Raw genomic sequence first — 22,995 nt, forward strand, 5'->3', positions numbered from 1 at the left:
ATACGCGAAAAAATATAAATTGCGATCAACGTCCAATAAATTGTAAATTCTTTTTAAGGAATTTAGAGACTAGAAGAATATTTATTTCTCATGACTTTCACATAAAAATGTATGGATGTAATAAACAATTTGTGGAAAATTTATACTACCATCAAGAATATTTTTGTGATTAGGGATACGTTCGCATAACCTAATTATATTTCTAAAAGCAGTTCGGATTATGCGTTCGCGTGACTTCGATCGAATATTTAATAAAAGGGATTTCTCGGAGAATATCATTATTAATTTCATAAAAACCCGAGATGTGAGGTTCACTACTTAATTATACCAAAAGGGCGAATGTTTTTGATTTTATTTAAAGCATAATTTCGAAAAATGATTATTTTAATAAAAATATTATCTATATTATTGTGTACACGTGCGCGTGACACAACTCCGCATGTTTTAAAAAAATATAATTTATAACACGAATATACGTACGCGTGATTCGATTCAAAGAAGGGTCTTTAAATCTAAATAGAAGCGGTAACAATAAAATCATGCAATAAAAATGTATTTAACAAATCAAAATAATCAAGCCGAATATAACAGTTGAGCGACCGTGCTAGAACCACGGAACTCGGGAATGCCTAACACCTTCTCCCGGGTTAACAGAATTCCGTATCCGGATTTATGGTGCGCAGACTGTTAAATAGATAGAGTCATATTCTCCTCGATTCAGGGATTAAAACCGGTGACTTGGGACGCCTTAAAATTCCCAAGTGGCGACTCTGAAACAAACAAACAAATCTCGTTTCGACTGTCCTTTAATTGGAGAAAATTCCCTTGCACCCTCGCGGGGGCGGAAAAAGGAGGTGCGACAATAAAAATATTAATCTTACTAAAAAAGTTTTTTTAAACAATAATAATCCTTTGGAAGCTTCTTTGGACAGCTTGGACATGTCCAATACACACGTGTCAATGGATACTACTAAAGTTCCTAATGCCATGAAGGAAAACTCCACTAACAATATAATTATTGTTACTAATATCAATACTAGGGACTCTACCACCGCTAATTCTAACGAATCAAATGACCAAAACAATACTAATCACTCTATAACCCAAACAACTGCTAACATAATGACTAAAATAGCTCTTGGTAATGAAGAGTTTGAGCATGCCATCCAAATACCAACCCCTTCCACCCATTCTGGACAAATGGCATCTCAACTCAAGAACTCAACCCATGCAAAATCTAAAAAGGATATTGGTCAATATAATACGCCACTCCACACATTAGACATGCAAATTGATCTGCCAATCATTAGCCCATCTCCCAATACTCCAGCTGACAATCAAAAAATCACGCCCAAAAATACCTCTATAAGAAACCTCGATCCTCCTCTGGAAAATGCCAAGAATACCATCCACCTTGAGAAGAAGGCACAAGCTAATTAGATCCTGAGGCAACACAGAGTCCAGAATATGGAGAATCAACCCCCTGCCCCACCCCCAATTGGAAAATCCACAAATAATCCTAGTCCAACCACCTCAAAACCAGGATTACCAACCACTCTCATGGATGGAAGTGGGGTTGTTGGGCCATGCAATGTCATTCAATGTCCAAATAAATGGACAGGAATCCATTATCATTCTCCACAACACACATTACCTTGCTCAAATTATATCCGAAGGAATGAGACTCGCGATGAACAATTACTTGAACCAAGTATGGTGAAACAATATACTAAACCCGTTGGCACCATCAATGAGCCCCTATCTGTTACATGCAATGATGAATCAATGGAATATACCACCCCATTTCAACCTCATGCAGCCACAGAACCCTCACATAGACATGCCATTCTTCCCCCAGAAACCCTCACTCACTTGAATCCAATCTTTATGCCTTGGGAGAACCCTCCCCATCCCCAAGTCCACCAAGAACCACCAGTGGAACAACAACCTCCAGTACTCCAACCACAGAATATGCAGGAGGCAGAAGGAGAAGAGGATCCAGAGGAGGAAATGGGAGACCCATTGTTCCCAAGAGTGGAACAAATCTTGGAATTCCCAAGCATAAACGAGGTAAAAGTTTTTCTCTTCATGGAGATGCAAGAGAAGAGGCATGTACTCAACTGTTCACTAGCACTGTACAAGTGCTCAATGGATATTAGGCCTTCCCAAGACCCAACTGTGGGCAATCGAACCATGATTCTGGTCCCATCACTCAAGAGGAACCTGTGTTCCAAGAAAGAGGGAGGAAGAATGGGGATCCAGCAAACATACAACTGAACCTATCCATGAATCGTCCAACTAACTTCATAATATGGAACATTAGGGGAGGGAACAACGATGAGTTTAGAAGGACTTTCAGAGAAATGGTAGATACTCATAGGCCTTGCACGACCACTCTATTGGAAACTAGGATGGCTAACCATGCACGAATGCTAGGAGAGTTTGGTTTCTCAGAAATGATTGAGGTTCCATCAAAAGGTCAAGCAGGAGGAATGGTTGTAATGGGGAACCACAATGTCATCACTGTCCAGAATTTTGTCCGAAGAAATCAGGAAATACATGCTACTATAGAGGTACTTCCTACTCGCCCATCCTGGCTCTTCTCTTTTATATATGCTAGCACTGATAAAAATGATAAGAATAATATGTGGGAAAATTTAGAAAGCATTTATAACTCCTATAAAGGACCTTGGATGGTAAGGGGGACCTAACTGATATAATGTGTGCGAATGAAAAATTTGGGGGTAGATCGGTTAACAACAATAGAAGTAATTTCTTTGGTAAAAAATCAATAACTATAACCTAATGGATATTGGCTATAAGGGTTGTAAGTATACATGGTCAAATCATAGAAATCTAAATAGAGGACTAATAATGGAAAGACTTGATAAAATCTTAGCAAATGAGCAATGGCTTGATTTGTTCCCTAACTGCTCGATTATTCACCTTCCTAAAACGTATTCCGACCATAATCCCTTGTTGGTGGAATTAATCCCTAAAAGTAGATTAGATTATAAACAACCCTTTAGATTGGAAACGTTTTGGAGTAGACACCCGGATTTCTAAAATATAGTAAAAAGACATTAGGAAGGCAATGATTGCAAGGCTAGTGAAAATTTTGTGACAACCATTAGAACCTGGAAGAAAAGTACGTTTGCGGACCTTAATGCCAAAAAAAAGAAAATCCTTGCTAGACTCCAAGGAATCCAAAATCTAGTAAATTACACAAATAGTTTATTTTTACAACAAATAGAGAATAACTTGAAAAAGGATTATAATGATATCCTTAGGATGGAGGAAGATTACTGGAAAATGAGGGCTAGAATATTGTGGTTAAATGAAAGGGACGCTAATACAAGATTTTTTCACATAACAGCCTCCAATAGGAAAAGAAAAAATAAAATAACCTTCTTTAAGGACGAGGCAGGAAACTGGCTAAATGACCATAGCAAAATCACAGCCCATGTTAGCAATTATTTTAGGAATGCTTTCACTACCTCTCATACTAGCGCCAATTGGTTTGACATTAAAAAATTACCCCCAGTCATTATAATTATAACCTAGGTGCTCTTGATAACTCTTTAATGGATATTGAAATAAATAGAGCTATTTTCTCTTTTAAGCCTTTTAAGGCCCCGCGACCAGACGGTTTACACCCTTTCTTTTTCCAAAAATATTGGCATAGCATTGGCCAATCAGTGAAAAAATTTTGTCACCAAGTTTTTGAAACTCAAAGTATCCCTAGTGACATCAACAAAACTTATCTCGACCTAATACCTAAGTTTCAAAATGCTAATAATGTCAAAATTTTTAGACCTATTAGCTTATGTAATACAATCTACAAAATTATTAAAAAAAATCCTTGAAAATCGCTTAAAACCCTACTTAAAACATATTATTAGTCCTTTCCAAACAAGCTTTATCAAGCATAGAAGAGCATCTGATAATGCGATTATTATTCAAGAATTAATCTCCAATTTTAAAAAACTAAAAGGCAAACGGGGCCAGTTGATTTTAAAAATCGATCTTGAAAAAGCCTTCGACCGACTAGAATATTCCTTTATATACTGAACCACCAAAATTTACTAATCTCTTAATGAGCTGCATTACCACTAGCTCAATAGGGGTTCTAGTAAATGAATCAATCACAAACTTTTTTGAACCTAGTAGGGGCATTAGACAAGGAGACCCCATATCTCCCTACATTTTTATACTTTGCATGGAAATGTTCTCTAGATATTAATCATCAAGTGGATGTCCGAAATTGGAATCCAATTCAAATAGGCAGGAAAAGTCCTCTATTCTCTCACCTTTTTTTGCAGATGACCTAACCCTTATGGTTAAGGCAAACAACCCATCCTGCCAAGCAATTAAAATAGGTCTAGGATTATTCTGCAATCTTTCAGGGCAAAATGTAAATACCACTAAGTCAAAAATTATCTTCTCCAATGATTGCCAACCAAACATCACTAAGGACATTGCCTCCACCCTAGGTCTTGAAAAAAGTAATACCTTTGGAACCTACCTAGGTTTTCCAATCTTAACAAAAAACCCTCGTCCTAGGGACTACGTTTTTATCCTTGATAAAATGAGAGCCAGATTGGCAAATTGGAAAACTAGGTTTGTAAACATAGCTGGCAGAACGACCCTAGAAAATGCTTGTCTCAATACAGTCCTAAACCATTATATGCAATACATACTCCTCCCCACAAAAATCCTTAAAAATATAGACAAAATTCAAAGAGACTTTATTTGGGGCACTACGATTGAAAAGAAAAGATTACACCTAATAAAGTGGTCTACAATTTGCCAACCTAAATCCAATGGAGGACTAGGTATTAAGGATGCAAAAACTAAGAATATCAGTTTGTTATCAAGTTTAGCATGGAGACTTCTCGCAAACACTACGACTCCTTGGGTAAACCTAATTACCACCACATATGTCTACAGTAAAGCTATCAAAAATCACTCTTTTATATGGAAGGTATTACCTGGTCACCTCATTTAGGCACTAACATGGATGTTTGGAACACAAACCGGATACCTGAGGCAACAAACTTACGTAGCTTAATTGAGGGACCTCTATTAATTAAAGATAAAAAATTAATACTTAGAGATCTTCATGATGGAAAAAATTGGAACTTCAATACTCTTTCACTAGCCCTCCCGGATACTGTAAAACACCATATATCTAAGGTTAGGATTCGAAAAGATGGGCCAAAATGGGATATCCCCATCTAGTCAAAAACAAACAAAGGTATCTTCACCATCAAATCGTGCTATAGTTTAATTGAGCCATCAAAACCTAACAGCATAGACTTTGATTGGATATGAAAACAGAATTTTCCAAACAAAATCAAATTTTTCATGTGGCAATTCCTTCACAATAGACTTCCTTGTAGAGCCTATCTATCCCACATCTCTATAAACATTGATCATATGTGCCCAATTTGTAAAACAGAAGAGGAATCACTATTCCACATTTTATTTATTTGTAACGCTTGTAAGTTTTATTGGGACAGTGTGGGATGACAAATAAGATATAAAACAAATGATATCCACTGGCTACTACAAGTCAGAGATTTAAACATTAAACTAAGCAACACATTGTTAGACTGGAACATCCTCTTCCCTTTCATCCTTTGGAATACCTGGATTAACAGAAATAACAATAACCAAAATAATACCTCTAACACTATTAACATAAAATTTATAATGCAAAGAACCCTTGAATACAAGCTCCTAACGGAAAATACAAACAGCCCCTTAAAGGAGATATCTATACATATAAAATGGCATAAGCCCCCCAAGGGTTGGTAAAAGCTTAATATTGATGCTAGCTATAACAAAATCAACCAACTGGCCTGGGAGGAGTATTCAGAAACACAAGTGGTAGTTGGATAGTAGGCTTCACAAAAGCCACTTATACAAATGGAGCACTGGAATCAGAACTTCTAGCTCTCCTTGAAGGACTCACAACTGCACAGGAATGGAATCTATTTCCCCTCGAAATAGAAACAGACTGCATACAGGTAATACAATGCATAAATGAAGGCAACTACATGTTTAATGATATCGTAATTGCATGCAGATCGTTAATGCACCAGAAGAAGGACGTGATCCTCAGGCACAATTTCAGGTAGGGAAATGAGCTAGCACATCAGATGGCAAAACAAAATGAGGCTCAACCAACTAAGAGAAAGGTTTTTGTTCAACCGCCTCCTTTTGTGGAATCAAGCTTGAGAAGGGACCAAATGGAGGAAATAGTTTTTGTCGAAAACTTAAGTAATGGTGCTCGTAATAGTCTAGTAAGGTATGGTAATAAATGTGTCCTAAGTGACACCAACTATGGTTGTAATATTTTGAACCCTATCTAGCTATAATATAAATTTCCTATTTACGCTAAAAAAAACAGTCATAAGCTTTCAATTCTCTTCTATTGTTCCATTGTTGATTCAAATGGTCAAACATCACCAACAAGTCGATATTTACAATTAGATATCCTAATTACATCAAAATATAACCTGGAATATTGATCAATATTCATTTATGGCTCATAAGTTTGCCACAATCTTCCAACAACTCAAATCACCCAATAAATTTGCATACTAACCTATTCAACTTTATTCTTATAATTTAATACCCATTCAAAGTCATTAATGATACTATATTAATTGCCCAATGCCACCAAATTACTATTCATCGTCTTCCTTAATCAACACTTGTAAAATATACAATTCAGGTGATTACTTAGTTGATCACTTCCAACTTTTGCTTACAAATAATTCCATAGGTTCATTGCATTCATCAATTTCATTTCCAAGAATACTATTCATTTCTCTCTCGTTTTCTTAAAATACTATTCATGTCATAAACTAGAGTTTTATAATCCAATCTTTCAACCACTAATACTTGTAACAAATACTACAAATACTTCTAACAACTCATAACAGACGAGTTTGAAGCATTAGAATTACCTCGGATAGATCAATCTTGAAAAACTACAACTTTGGTAATTTTTATGTTCTTGAGGATTTGATGATGAAATCTAGTATTTGTATGTAAGAATGATATTAGAACTCATGTATATTGAGTAAGATTCAACTCAAAAAATCATTAGCAACTTAACTTAGTTGGTCGGACTTGATTTGAGCTTAAATTGCCTCTTGACCTCAAGATCCCTAACCCCAAAAGCTCAATATAGTCTCTCTCCCCGACCTTATACTTATAGGCTTAAATTTTTGGGTTTCAGATGCTGCCTGGATGCTTCACTTCCCCAGTTCACTCCTCCTCCAAGCCCGAACATGGATGCTATGGCAGTACTTCACTGCCAGCCTTTGTTAATTTGATCATAACTTCTTGTAGGAATGTCCAAATGACAAACAATTTGAAGTGTTAGAAACTAGACTCGAAGATATTTCATTTGATAGGTTTTTCACTACATAGCTCCTTATATATATATATGCTCGTCTAAAGTTAGGTCTTGTGCATGCTTATTTGGAACTTTAGTCTATCATGTAATTTTCACCTTGACTTGTCCCAAGGGCTCTCCTTAGGCCTTATAACACTTCAAATACACCTCGTATACTTGTTACTATGTTCGTGGGATATATTTCATATTATTAATTAACACTCACATACAAATAAATATAATTAGCACACGTTAGACCTATTAATGGCCTTATAAAATTTTGAAACTTTTTCCTGGGCACAACATTTGTATGGTCTTTCAAGAGAACTTTTTTCCGTGTGATTTTAGGTCTATCATGTCCATCTTTAAGACATTCCCTCATTAGAATTTCACACCTATAGATCTGTACATATGTAGGTCGACACAAGACATGACCAAATAATCTCATGCGATCTTTTCTCATTTTGTCCTTAATGTGTGCTACTTGCACATTCTGGTGAATGTGGTTATTTAATCTTATCTAATATCGTATGACATTACATCTGTTACACCCCATGTTTTCGTACGTGGAAGTACGCCATAAGTAAATTAATATAAGCTCGGAAATGAGATGTTACATCCCGCATTTTCGTACGTTGAAGTTTCGTCGTAAGTTAACCAACATAAGTTCAAGAATGAGATTATTTTGAGATTATAATCACTATGCTATTTCAAACAAGTGATAACTAAATTCGTGAAGGTGAGAGGGTAAGCGAATAGAAGAAAATGAGTTTCGTCGAGGTTTGACATTTGGAGATAAAATATGGTCCGAGCTATAATACCGGTATTTATGGACTAGTGCCATACAAGGTACCACATGACCATAATAGTACGGTGTGCAAAGTGTGTTAAAAGTGACACTACCGAAAAATAGGCCTATAGGAACAGTTGTTCTGGCAACGATTATAAAACCGTGGCAATAAAGTAGATACGGTAACAGTTACAACCGTTACAATAGAATTTGGATGAAATGGGCACACTTTAGATACTAAATCGTTCTAGTTGACACTTAACCGTTACCATAGGTTTTTTATAGGAACGGTTTTATGAACCGTCCCAATAGGCCTATTTGTAGTAACGGTTTTACAAGTTTTTTTAATAACTGAACGGGTATTTTGTTCCCTCCTCGCTTACCCCCCTAAATTTTGCTAAACCATCCAATACAACAACAACAACAACAACAACAACAACAACAACAACGATCCAGTATAATCCCACAGGTAGGGTCTGGGGAGGGTAATATGTACGCAGACCCTACCCCTACCCCGAAGGATAGAGAGGCTGTTTCCAGGAGACACTCGGCTCAAAAAAAAAAAAAAACAACAGGAGCCGATATATTAGTACCATAAAAATGCATAATAAATATCAGCAATATAACCCGTTTTTTCTTTTATTTATTATATATTTTATTTTGGTAAATACAATATCTAAATTAAAATTGCTCAGTCGACACTTCCAATGCTCTCATCGCTAAGACGCTGACTCCCAAATCACCTGCAAATCACCAGCAAACTCTTGCTAACCAAAAATTCCCAAATCAATGTTGAACGAAGGATCTGAAGAACAGGTGATTAAGATGATGAAACCCATGTCCTAAATTCCCAAATCCCCAAATCCATTTGTTAACCAAAAATCCCCAGATCTCGATTGCTAGCCCAAAACTCCCAAATGCCCAAAGTCCCAGGATCCATTTGTTTCACTCGAAGGATCTGAAGAACAGAGGAATAATTTAAAGGCAGCGATTACAGGTGAAGAAAATATTTCAATCGCGAGAAAGTTTCGACCTAAAAGGCAATTAGTGAGAAATCAACTTCAGGTAATTTTTCTTTTCTAAATTGGGCATTATCTTCTGTAATCGTTCTTTTTTTCTTTAAGCTTTATGGTGTGAGCAGTGTATATGATTCCTTGCTTTCTGTTGACGTTTTGAACCCAAATTATTTGGGTTTAATTTTCATTTCGGTATGGCTAACGTGGGTCAGAATTTCTTTCGGTGAATTTTTATTTGAACTAAATTTCTCTGGAAAGTTACATTGAATTTCCTGTTGCATGAGCTATTAAGCTGGGTAGTTTGGGTCTAAGTTTGTTTTTATACCTATGGCAAAATTAGTTTAACCAATTTATGTAACATAAACATATGAAAAGTTTTGTACTCTATTTATATTCAGTCTTTTAATTTTTTCAATCCAAAAATAGCAGGAGACTAATTATTCTTCATGGTATACAAAACTTAGGAAGTTCTTAAATATACCAATTTTACAGATTTTAATAACTAATGTATTTTGATCTATCCAGTTTACATTAACAACTCCTGGCTGGCTGGTTCTAAATTTTTCAAAAAATAAAAAGTAAAAAAAAAGCTATCCAATTTCAGGCATCGCCTTTGCATAAGGGGGAAAACAAGTTCCCTGTGCTATTGTTTAAAATAAGGTTGTAATAATAGAGGAAGATGGAAGGAAGCCCATCATACATTTAATATTGAATTAGTTTACAATCCGCTAAGCTACTAAACCAACAGAAACTATGGCACAAATCTTACCAGGTTGACCATAAATACAGCTTTCACTATTAGCTCATAGTATCTGTCTATGAGCTATGAAAGGTAGGTTAAGCACAACTCTTTTAGGTAAGAGTCACATGTATTCATATACTGAACAGCTAGAGACCACAATCTAAACCAATCCAGAACTTGACATTTTTTTGTTAGTTAAACGACACTAGGATAGTAATATTTAAGGCAATATGTGGCAAGTGTTACCAGTCCATGTATACAAATATTGACGAGTAGTTGCCGGACTTCGTGTAGAGCAGTCGATGATGATAATCATGAAAATCATCCCTGGGAAGAATAATAGCAATTTCAGGAATCTGGAAAACAGATAAACACAAATGGGTGATTTCTAACAGTAAAAAAGTAATGTACAGACCCCCAAAAGGATACACAAAAACGAAACAAGATAAACCTAAACATAACGAGAATTTCCAGAAACTTTAAGTTATTTCTGTGATGCGGTCCTTGTAGTTGTGGCTACACTCGCTGTTTGAGTTTGGAATCATTATATGTATTTTGTATTTTACATGAAAGGTCACTCGAAGTCATTGAGAAAACACAACCAATTCGTTCTGTTTTTTTAGTGTTGGGATTTGCGTTCTTGCTCTTTGATTCGAGCTTTCCTGTTGTTTGATGTTCACATCATCTATTGGTATTTTGCTAGCAAGTAGCCTCATTATACAGAAAGGTACTTTAAAAGGCATCTTTCTATGCCAGATCTTTTCCCCGGGGGGTCTTGTCTTTCATTTTTATTCATTCTCCATTAGGAGGGAGAATCACATATAACAGATGTGGGGACATAGAATGAATAACTAATTTAATCAAAACAATCCTCTCCCCTACTGTTATTAATTTAATCACTTATAACAGATGTGGGGATTCATCCTCTTTCTTCTTTCCCATAGTCAATTTTTTTGAAAATATTTTACACTTTTTTTTCCTAATTCTAGTTCTATCTTAATAATTGCAGGGTAAAGTATAACTTTATTAAAAAATTATTGAATTTTAGAACCAGCACTATGTTATATGCATCAACGGCAGATTCGGGAATTTGATAACCAACGATGTTTTTAACTTTATTAAATGGTTAATAATGAAACTGATATTTGCTATTAATATTTAGAAAGAATGTGACAATGTAACAAATAAAAAAGATTTCTTTTTTACTTTTGTTAGAAGAATTGCTTTATGGTAAGAGAAGTCAAAACATAAAATATTATGTTACATTACAGAAAAGTAATTCTGCCTTTCATGCCAAAATTGCTTTACTATTTGTGACTTTCTGAGTTTCACCCTTAAAAGCAGTGGTCAATGTCAAATTAATATGCTTTTGGTTTATTTGGTTAGTTTTGTTGATTTACTTTTATCGTATAGGATATCTATGGATAATTGTGATAAAAGTTGGATGAATTTCTTGAGATGGACAGATGAGTATATTCGTGGAGTGAATAATTTTCTGGATAAGGCATTTGAACGAGCCGCCCAAGGAAATGAAATATTATGCCCTTGCAAAAAGTGCATGAATTGCTATTGGCATTATAGAAATGTGGTGGAGGATCATTTGGTTGTTCATGGATTTATTGAAGGTTATACCAAATGGATTTTCCACGGGGAGGATTCTCCTTGAGACATACACCTCATCCAAGCAATGATGATGAAGAATCTACCATGCGTGACGATATTGATGGACTACTTCATGATGCATTTAGAAATATAGAGGGTCAGGCAGGGGATGAAGAAGGAGTTGAGGAAAGACTATCTGAAGATGCAAAGAAGTTTTTCAAATTACTAGAGGACGGAAAACAAGAGTTATATCTGGGGTGTGAAAATTTCAGTAAACTGAGTTTCACTATTCGGTTGTACTTGCTTAAATCCTTGCATGGGTTGAGTAATGTGGCTTTCACAGATTTGTTAGAGTTGCTAAAAGAGGCATTTCCCTTTGCTCAGGTACCAGAATCTTTCAACAAGGCTAGAAACATGATAAAATATTTGGGTCTTCATTATGAAAAAATACATGCATGCCCTAATGATTGCATGTTATTTTGGAAAGAAAAAGCGAATGTCGATAATTGCTCTATTTGTGGGTCTTCAAGATGGAAAAGTGTTGGTCCTTTGACTAAAGCAAGCTCTAAAATCCCTGCAAAGGTTTTAAGGTACTTTCCTTTAAAGCCTAGGCTTTAAAGGATATTCATGTGTCCTGAAACGGCTGCTGCAATGAGATGACATGCTAATGAACGACCCAATGCTGAGAGTATAAGAAATCCTGCTGATGGGGAAGCTTGGAAGGCTTTTGATTCTTTGCACTCAGACTTCTCTAGAGATTCTCGTAATGTTAGATTGGGTCTTTCAAGTGATGGTTTTAACCCGTTTCGGACCATGAGCATTTCTTATAGTACGTGGCATGTTATGTTAATGAACTATAATTTATCACCGTGGATTTGCATGAAGCCAAAGTATATAATGTTGTCGTCGATCATTCCAGGTCCATCATCTCCGGGAAATGATATAGATGTGTAGGATCATCTCCGGGAAATGATATAGATGTGTACCTACGACCATTAGTTGAAGAATTGAAGGAACTATGGAAAACTGGGATGGACACATTTGATGCTGAAACCAACCAAACATTTCGAATGCGTGCTGCCTTACTGTGGACAGTTAGTGACTTTCCAGCATTAGCAATGTTTTCGGGATGGAGCACTAAGGGGAGATTGGCATGCCCCACTTGCAATTATGACTCATGTTCTCAATATCTCAAACATAGTCATAAGATGTGTTACTTGGGCCATCGAAGATTTTTGCCTCGTGATCATCCATTCCAACGAGATAAGAAGATCTGGTAAGGAGGAGCATAGACCTGCACCTGCTCCATTGTCGGGTGAAGAAGTGTTTGAAGAGCTACTTGAATTCAACAATATCTTTGGAAAGAGCAGGAAAAAAAGGCCTCGAAGTGATAAGGGTCCGTGGAAAAAGAGATCCATTTTTTTCGAGTTGCCATATTGGGTGCATAACAAATTGAGGCACAATCTTGATGTGATGCACATTGAGAAAAACATATGTGATAGTTTGCTTGGGACTTTATTGAAAATAGATGGAAAATCAAAGGATCATGAAAAATCTCGCTATGACTTACAAGAAATGGGGATACGAAAGGAGTTACAACCAAGGATAAATAATGATGGAACTATAAGTTTGGCTAAATCATGTTTCTACATGGAACCATAAGAGAAAAGTTTATTTTGTATTGTCATGAAAAATGCTAAATTACCAAAAAGGTGTGCTTCGAATATTTCTGAACGCATGCAAGTGAAGAAAAAGAAAAAGAGCGCGTACTCAAATGCCAAGGGTTCATGTAAGAAAGGAGCGTAAAAGAGTCATTCTAAATGAGTATATTCAACCCATTGGTCCTACTAACGAAGTTGTAAAAGAGTTGGGTAGCTTCCTCGGCACATTGGCAAGGAGTGGGACTTTTTGTCCTCTTAATGTATTTAATTGAAGAAAACTAGACACAAAAGAGGATATGTGAACATATATCAAGGTATGAAGTTTCCAACATATATCAAGGTATGAAGTTTCCAATATTCAATATTCAATACACTAATCCAATTGCACTAAATATGTAGGAAAAATATGACATTCCTGACGAGGCGAAACCATGGGGTTTTCAATCAATTTGTACTGCTTGGAGAAAGTATAAGAATCAATTGAAGACAAACCACTTTAAAGCCTATGAGAATGATGAGCTTTGAATGGAGAACAGGCCAGTAGATGTTCCGGAATCTCACTTTAAGGATCTTCTTAAATATTGGAACTCCTCTCCTCACAAGGTAATTACATCAATTCTTTCTGTGACCTATTCTCTGCTTGTTTCTTGTTTTACTTTATGTGAAGGAATGTAGGTTGGCACTCCATCTAAAGCTATAGTTTGCATGCATATTTTAAAAATACCATGAAAATCGAAATAAGTTGCTATTTGGTTGACTCATTTATTTGCAGAAAATGTCCGAAACCAATACTGAGAATCAAAATAAGTTGAAGTGTCCGCACACTGCTGGCAGAACACCTTTTGCTCTAATTCGCGAGGTTTGATGTTTTCTCTTTCTTTTTTTTATTATGAACTTGCTAACTTTAACGTGGAAAGATTCTTATACTAGTTTTCATGTAACTAGGCAAAAAGAAGTAACTCTCTGATACTTCGGATACTCTGTCAAAGTAAGGACATCTTTGTGGCTACAAGAAAAAGAAAACTTGACCGAGTATACAAAACCTCATATGACAATACGATTAGTAAAATTGTAAGAAATTTCTTATTTAAAGTTTGCCGTGATTATTTATCTATTCTTAATTAATGATTCAATTTTATATACTTAAACTCTTTTCTCTCGCATTTGGCATTTGGTTTGTAGGCTGGAAGGGAGAGACTACAATCAACTCAAGAAAGTCAAGATGGCAATCATTCCCTGATGCTTTTGCATCAGTCATGGCACCTGAACATCCAGGTCGCGGTCGCGTGAGATTGTATGGACGAGGGGTTACCAAGACCGTCTTAAAAGGGAAAATAGGAAATCTTGGATCTTCTGATGCTTCTAATGAGAGGATGCAGCAGAAAATGGAGGAAATGGAAGAGAGGATGCAACAAAGAATGCTGGAAAAGTTGAACGAACAAAAGGATGCTATGGAACAACATATTACAATGAGCGTCGTCGCACGACTTTAGCGTCTGAACCCAGAATTGCGACTTGATCCTGACATGCTAAGGTTCGTAGAAGCTTCCTCTGCACAACAAGCTTCTGTTCAACTAAACAATCGACCATCTGCTGGTAGTAACAATCAAGGTCAGTACTTGCCAAATATTATACATCTTCTATTTCTTCTTCTTCTCCTCCTTCCTTGTGCTTCTTCTTCTACCACTTCTCTCTTTCTCTCTCACAAAGTCTAAATAGTTATTTACTTTGCCTATGAAATTTGCAAAGATTACAAAAGTTGCAGAAAGATCTTTGTTTGATTTATATTGAGTTAGAAGTTATCCAAAAAGGAACTAAAACCAAAATGGAAAATTTTATCTTGCAGTAATAGCTTTTAAATAAATTCTAAGTTCCTATGCTGAAACAAATTGTAATTGAAAGTCTCAAGATTTCTTTTGCCAAATATACATTTCTCAAAATTTTCCAGAATATCCAGGTCAGTGAAAGTTCCAGAAAATACAGATTTGAAAAGTGAAACACAAGAAAATAATATAACTACCTATAGTGAGCAGGAAAATAAACTTAACTCGGCTTTCAGGGTGTGGATTCAATTAAATTTACCTTAACATAAGCTTCTTTGAGCTTTGTCACTTTTCCGGTATCAGATCGTGTACAACATTCATGGAATCTTCAAAGCAGCTACCTAAGAAAATTTGACTTTTTGCATGATTTGCCATAGCAAATTTGAATATCATGATTTGGACATTTCCGAAGTCAAAACATTACAGACTCCCATGATAATGATGGATTACCTCAATCAGAGATAGACTACAAAACTAGAGTGTCGAAAAGATTACCTCAATTTGTTGTGCTGCTCTTTATGTGTTGGCAGTGGTATTTGTTAATTGGTAGTGATATTAAGTTTTTTTGTTTGGCAAGTGTTTGGTTGGACTGCTGTAGTCTACTAGTTTATGATGTTTGGTATTAAGTTGCCTCTGTTTGGTAGGTGTTTGGTTGGACTGTTGTAGTTTACTAGTTGTGCTGCTCTTTATGGTTTTTCATTGATTCTTAGGATTGAATTGTTTTCTATTAAAGAGTGATTGGTTTTTATTATGGATATAATCTAGTGAATTGGGTCTCTGTCTGGTTGAATTTAGTGCAAAGATTTGAACTTTGGAAGATAATAGTTGGATTTTCTTGTTAATTTTCGATTCTGAGATCATTTAGTAGTTGATTATCATTTTTCTAGGTGAGTTCAGTGCTTTCTTCACTCCACATTAGGAGGTGAATTTTGTACCAAGTTCTGTCTTCAGAACTGAAGAATGAACTGTCTTCATGATCTGCTATATATGATCCTTTTATCTTATTTTAATTTCTTATAGAGATAGTCAGAACTTCTATTCGAATTACTATGTCTGAAACTTGGACAAGAGGTATGCCTTGGACAACAGCATGTATGTCTTAATAGAAACAATTGAGGTTGCTAAAATTACCATGAACATTCATAAGAACTGAAGAATGAACTGTCTTCTATTCTTATATATGATGAAATGAAAATGAAAATTAAAGAAGATTAGAGTTAATTCATGGCCTAGCTTGACTAATTTTTTAAATCATTCATGTTTTTGACATTTTTTAGATTATGTTGAATTATATCAAAAAATCCATTTTTGGTTTTGAAACGAGTAGTTCTCGTGAAGAGTAATGACTTTATTTATCCTCTTTTGTAGGTGGAGTAGATCAACAAATGGAAGAAGATGATGGAAGTGAAGAACTAGACCTTACTTGAAATGAATTTTGAATTGCTATAAATGAATGTTCTATAGGAATCTTTTGTTATCAATATTATTGAAACTTACTCTCTTGAAATGTATTAAACTTATGCATTTGGGATAGAACATTTGCTTTATGGATAAATTATATTATTAATAGTTTCATTTTATGATTTATTTAAATTTTAGTGTTATTATAATTTATTATATATATAAATATTTATTTATAACAGGTGCTATATTTTGGTTTTAACTGAACTTTTACAATAGCCTACCAAAACCGTTGCAGTAGGACATAATGACGTTCCATTATACAATACAAACCGTTGCAATAGATCGTATAAACCGTTCCAAAATATCTATAAACTGTTCCAAGACAAATAAAACCATTGTGATAGCTTAAAGAAACCGTTGTTATATCCATGCATAACCGTAACAATAGCTTACATAAGTGTTCCATTAAATAATATGGTAACAGTTAAGAACTGTTGCATACACAATATAGGAACGGTTTTAAACCGTTCCAATTGGAAAAAATAATCGTTCCAACAGAGAAAGGGAAAATTGTTGTGATAGACGTATCTATAACCACAGTGACGAAAATCGCTGCAAGAACCGTTCCCATAGACCTATTGGCACGGGGTTGATGGAACGGTCTATACAGTCTGTGGAAACGATTTTTCATGTGTTACCGTAGGCCAATTTTTCAGTAGTGTGAGTAGTAACTTAAGTAATTTGAGATAATTCTTGATTATGTAGATAATTGGGTAATTATGTGTCACGACCCTAAAACTGACCCGGTCGTGATGACGTCTATCGTGAAACTAGGCCAGCCGACACAAACCCAAAACCAACCAGAAAATCATAAGAAGTCATTTAAAACCATTAATTAACTAAAATCCCATAATATAATTTTAAACAAGCAGTGCGGAAATATAACACAAGTCCGACATCGGGGTGTCACCAGTCATGAGCAACTACAAACTCGTCTAGGAACAAGAAAGGACAACATAGTCCGAAAATAAAATACTAAGACAATCTGAATAAGATAGGAGGGAGAAGCACAGGGCTGCGAACGCCAAACAACTACCTAGTCAACTCCGGAGACCTGCTGGAAGACTGATCAGCACTCACTATCACGTCCCGAGACTCCTGGATCTGCCCGCAAGGCGCATGGAGTAATGTGAGTATGCTAACTCTGTAAGTAATAAAAGTAAAAGCAGCTAAGCAATAAGAAACACAGGTAATTTCACGTCATAGCACTACAACAAAACAGTATATGTCCAGAACAATACAGTAAATCAATAAACTCGTAAAAACAATTCAGTTTAGTAAAACCTTTTTAAAACATCTTTCAATAGTTTCAAACGAGTGATGAAAACATTGAGTAAAAGCATAGAAACGTAAACAGGCCCTTGGGGAAAACATGAATCACAACCGCCTCTCGCGCAAAATATCAACAGAACCAGCCCCTCGGGCTACCTCACAAACACTCGTAATCAACCCCTCGGGAAACAACGTGAAACAATACCAGCCTCTCGGGCGATATCACATCTCTCACACTGGGTACCCGTACTCGCTGGAGGTGTTCAGACTCCGAAGGGGCTCCTACAGCCCAAACGTTATCACAAGCCATCTCATGGCATAACAAATCAGGCCCTCGGCCTCTTATATATCGTAAATCAGTAAAACATGTTGTGCCGCGCAACCCGATCCCAAAATATCCTCGCAACACAGGCCCTCGACCTTACTCAGTCAGAAACCTCTCAAGCCACTCGGGCAACAGTAATACATGATGCTCAGCCCAAAATATCAAAGCAGAGTAAATACGACTGAGTTATGAAAACAGTAGAATACAACATAGCTGAGTACAGATATTGAGTCAAAACAATTAGGAATAGAAAGCCCCTAAGGGTCCAAAACAGTTGGCACGAGGCCCAAATATGGCATTGAGCCCAAAACATGGAAATACTTTCCAAAACACAATGATATCAAACAGTTTTCAATCAAATACGCAACTTAACAGTCGTACAAGATGAACCAAGTCACAATCCCCAACGGTGCACGACCCCATACTCGTCATCTAGCGCGTGCGTCACCTCAAAGTAGCACAACGATGTGAAATCTGGAGTTTCATACCCTCAAGACAACATTTACAATTATTACTTACCTCAATCCGGTCCAAACTCTAGCCCGCGATGCCTTTGCCTCTTGAATCGGCCTCCTAATGCTCCAAATCTAACCAAAATTAGTATCATACCATTAATACGCGCTAAAGGAACAAAGCCCAAGCGAAAATAATCAAATTAACTCAAAAATCCCGAAATTGGCCAAACCCAACCCCAAAGGCCCACGTCTCGAAATCCGACAAAAATCACATCAATAGAATTCTTATCCTCCCACGAGTCCATATATACCAAAAACATCAAAATCGGACCTCAAATGGCCCCACAAATCCCCATTCAAAGCTCTCCAATTACAAGCTCTAATTCCGCAATTTTAGGCTTTAAATCCCACTAATTTCACGTCTAATTAGTTGGAAATTACCATAAAATCGAGTATTGAGTTCAAAAACCTTACCTCCAATGTTTCCCTTCGATTCCCTCTTCAATCCCTCTCAAAAATCTTCCAAGCCGTTCAGAAATGGTGATAAATGGGCTAAAAATCGCGAAGATTGATTTTTATACATTTAGCCCAGGTGCTCCCTTCATCTTAATCGCGAAGCACTGCCTTTGCTAACTCACGCGATCACGGCCTCTCCCACGTGATAGCACAGAAGAACCTCTCCACTCATCACCAGCTCCTTCTCTCATACGCGAACGCGACCCTAGCCACGCGTTCGCGAACCACAATTTCACAGCCAATTGTGATCACATCCTAACTTCTGCGATCACGTAGAACAAATCTCACCTCTGCCCAACCAAGCCTACGCGATCGCGAAGAATAAATCGTCTGCAACAGAATACCAGCAAAACTGCTAACTCCTCAAGTCCAAAATGTCCCGTTGAGCATCTGAAACACACCCGAGGCCCTCGAGACCTCAACCAAACATGCCAACATATCCCATAACATCATTAAAACTTTTTCCAACCTTCGGAACACTCGAAACAACATCAAAACATCAAATCACCCTCGGATTCAAGCCTAAGGATTCAAGAACTTCTGAATTCCGCAAACAATCAAAAAGTCTATCAAACCTCACCCGAATGACCTGATATTTTGCACACAAGTCACAAATGACACAATGGACCTACTCCAAATTACCGGAATTCCATTCCGACCCCGATATTAAAATTTCCACTGCAGACCGGAAAATGTCAAATTTTCAATTTCGTCAATTCAAGCCTAAATCTACCACAGATCTCCAAAATACATTCTGATCACTCTCTTAAGTCCCAAATCACCTAACGAAGCTATCCGAACCATCAGAATTCACATCCAAGACCTTCTACCCATAAGTCAACATCCTGTTCACTTTTTCAACTTAAGCTTGCTCAAAAGAGACTAAGTGTTTCATTTCTCTACAAAACCACTCCGAACCCAAACCAACCACCCCAATACCACATAATACAGCTGAACGAGACATAAAGAAGCAGAAATGGGGGAAACAGAGCGGTAACTCATGAAACGACCGGCCGGGTCGTTACATCCTCCCCTTTTTAAACAAATGTTCGTCCTCGAACGAGTCAAGAAACATACCTGAAGCCTCAAATAGGTGAGGATATCTGCTCCGTATCTCCCGCTAGGTCTCCCAGGTAGCCTCCTCCATGGGCTGACCTCTCCACTGCACTTTCACTAATGCTATATCCTTTGACCTCAACTTTCGAACTTGACGCTCCAAAATAGCCACTAGCTCTACATCATAAGTCAAATTACCATCTAACTGAACCGTGCTAAAATCCAAAACATGAGACGGATCGCCAATATACTTCCGGAGCATAGAAACATGAAATATTGGATGCACACTCGACAAGCTAGGTGGAAAGGCCAGCTCATAAGCCACCTTCCCAATCCTCCGAAGCACCTCAAAAGGCCCAATGAACCAAGGACTCAATTTACCCTTCTTCCCAAATCTCATAACACCCTTCATGGGTGAAACTTTCAATAGAACCTTCTCCCCAACCATGTAGGACACATCACGAACCTTCCTGTCAGCATAACTCTTTTGTCTCGACTGCGTTGTACGAAGCTGCTCCTGAATCACCTTCACCTTGTATAAAGCATCCTACACCAAGTCGGTAGTCAAAAGCCTAGCCTCACCCGGCTCAAACCAACCAACTGGAGATCTACATTGTCTCCCATACAAAGCCTCATATGGAGCCATCTGAATACTCGACTGATAACTTTTGTTATAAGCAAACTCTGTGAGCGGTAGAAACTGATCCCATGAACCACCAAAATAAATGACACAAGCACGCAACATGTCCTCCAATATCTGAATAGTGCACTCAGACTGCCTGTCTGTCTGAGGGTGAAAAGCTGAGATCAACTCGACTTGAGTACCCAACTCTCTCTGCACGGCCCTCCAAAATTGCAAAGTAAACTGAGTACCTCTATCTGAAATGATGGAAACTGGGACACCTTGCAAGCGAACAATCTCTCGAATATAGATCTCTGCCAACCGCTTTGAAGAATAGGTAGTGCACATAGGAATGAAGTGCGCGGACTTGGTCAGCCGATTCACAATCACCCAAATAACACCGAACTTCTTCAAAGTCCATGGGAGTCCAACTACAAAATCCATGGTGATCCGCTCCCACTTCTACTCTGGAATATCCACCTGTTAAAGCAAGCCACCCGGTCTTTGATGCTCATATTTCACCTGCTGACAATTGAGAGACCGAGCTACAAATCCCACAATGTCCTTTTTCATTCTCCTCCACCAATAATGATGTCTCAAATCCTGATACATCTTCGCGACACTCGGATGAATAGAGTACCGCGAGCTATAGGCCTCCTCCAGAATCAACTCCGGAAGCCTATCTACATTGGGCACGCATATCCGGCCTTGCATCCTCAATACCCGATCATCACCAATAGTCACATCTCTGGAATCATCGTGTTGAACTCTGTCCTTAAGGACAAGCAAATGAGGATCATCATACTGGCACTCTCTAATGCGATTAAATAAGGAAGACCGAGAAACCACACAAGCTAATACCCGACTGGGCTCTAAAATATCCAACCTCATAAACCGATTGGCCATGGACGGAACATAAGCTGCAAGAGGTCTCTCCCCAACATGAATATATGCCAAACTGCTCATAATCACCGCCTTCCTACTCAAGGCATCGACCACTACATTGGTCTTTCCCGGATGTTACAAGATAGTGATATCATAGTCCTATAACAGCTCTAACCATCTTCGCAGCCTCAAATTAATATCCTTCTGCTTGAACAAGTGCTGGAGGCTACGATGATCAATAAAAACTTTGCAAGACACACCATAAAGATAATGCCTCAAAATCTTCAACGCGTGAACAATGGCAGCCAACTCTAGATCGTGAACAGGGTAGTTCTTCTCATGAGGCTTCAACTGATAAGAAGCATAAGCAATAACTCTACCCTCCTGCATCAACACACACCCAATACTCACTCTCGAAGCATCTCAATACACTATATATGAACCTGAAGCTGATGACAAAACTAATACTGGAGCCGTGGTCAAGGCAGTCTTGAGCTTCTGAAAGCTTGCCTCACACTCATCCGACCACCTGAATGGAGCACCCTTTTAAGTCAATTTGGTCAAGGGTGATGCTATAGATGAAAATCCCTGAACGAATCGACGATAATAACCTGCCAATCTAAGAAAGCTGCGAATCTCTATGGCTGAGGACGGTCTGGGCCAACTCTCGACCGCCTCTATCTTCTTCGGGTCAACCTGAATACCCTCACTGGACATCATGTGCCCTAAGAAAGTCACTAAACTAAGCCAAACTCGCATTTGGAGAACTTTGCATAAAGTTTCTCCTCCCTCAACCGCTACAACACAACTCTTAAATGTTCAACGTGCTCCACCTGGTTACGCGAGTACACTAGAATATGATCAATGAAAACAATCACAAACGAGTCGAGATAAGGCCGAAACACGCTGCTCATCAAATGCATGAACATTGCTGGGGCATTGGTCAGCCCAAAAGACATCACAGGGAACTCATAATGACCATATTGGGTCCTAAAAGCTGTCTTAAGAATATCCGAGTCCCTGATCTTCAACTGGTGATACCTTGAACGGAGATCAATCTTGGAGAACACTCTTGCTCCCTGAAACTGGTCAAATAAATCATCGATACGAGGCAAAAGATACTTGTTATTGATTGTAACTTTGTTCAACTGCCTGTAGTCAACGCACACCCTCATCGTGCTATCCTTATTCTTCATGAATAGAACAGGCACACCGCAAGGCAACACACTAGGCCGAATAAACCCCTTATCTAGGAGTTCCTGAAGTTGCTCATTCAACTCCTTCAACTATGATGGTGCCATACAGTATGGTGGAATATAAATGGACTAAGTGCCCGGCACCAGCTCAATACCAAA

General features: G+C 37.6%; 1 protein-coding gene across 4 annotated transcripts; it reads left to right on the forward strand.

Moving 5' to 3' along the window:
• The first annotated feature begins 8,894 nt into the window (after positions 1 to 8,894).
• Positions 8,895 to 16,638, forward strand: LOC107783536 (uncharacterized). 4 transcript variants are annotated; one of them, XM_075251389.1, is made up of 7 exons: positions 8,895 to 9,266; positions 11,418 to 13,536; positions 13,622 to 13,825; positions 13,995 to 14,081; positions 14,168 to 14,293; positions 14,405 to 14,833; positions 16,414 to 16,638. In XM_075251389.1, the coding sequence occupies exons 3-6, from the start codon at positions 13,748 to 13,750 to the stop codon at positions 14,510 to 14,512; spliced, it is 399 nt and encodes a 132-aa protein (XP_075107490.1). In that variant the 5' UTR covers positions 8,895 to 9,266; positions 11,418 to 13,536; positions 13,622 to 13,747; the 3' UTR covers positions 14,513 to 14,833; positions 16,414 to 16,638. The 4 variants fall into 4 exon arrangements, with proteins under 4 accessions (XP_075107490.1, XP_075107486.1, XP_075107496.1 ...); XM_075251385.1 differs by having other exon boundaries at positions 8,901 to 9,266; positions 11,373 to 13,536; XM_075251395.1 differs by having other exon boundaries at positions 8,908 to 9,266; positions 11,426 to 13,536.
• The last annotated feature ends 6,357 nt before the right edge of the window (positions 16,639 to 22,995 follow it).

Source organism: Nicotiana tabacum, chromosome 1 (genome assembly GCF_000715075.1).
Source record: "Nicotiana tabacum cultivar K326 chromosome 1, ASM71507v2, whole genome shotgun sequence".
Taxonomy (NCBI): Eukaryota; Viridiplantae; Streptophyta; class Magnoliopsida; order Solanales; family Solanaceae; genus Nicotiana; species Nicotiana tabacum.

Excerpts from the sequence above, each read along its gene's own strand:
- LOC107783536 (XM_075251389.1), top strand. The coding sequence starts at position 13,748 with ATGGAGAACAGGCCAGTAGATGTTCCGGAATCTCACTTTAAGGATCTT. Across the intron at positions 13,826-13,994 it reads GGAACTCCTCTCCTCACAAG|AAAATGTCCGAAACCAATAC; the intron begins GTAATTACATCA and ends ATTTATTTGCAG. Across the intron at positions 14,294-14,404 it reads ACAATACGATTAGTAAAATT|GCTGGAAGGGAGAGACTACA; the intron begins GTAAGAAATTTC and ends TTTGGTTTGTAG.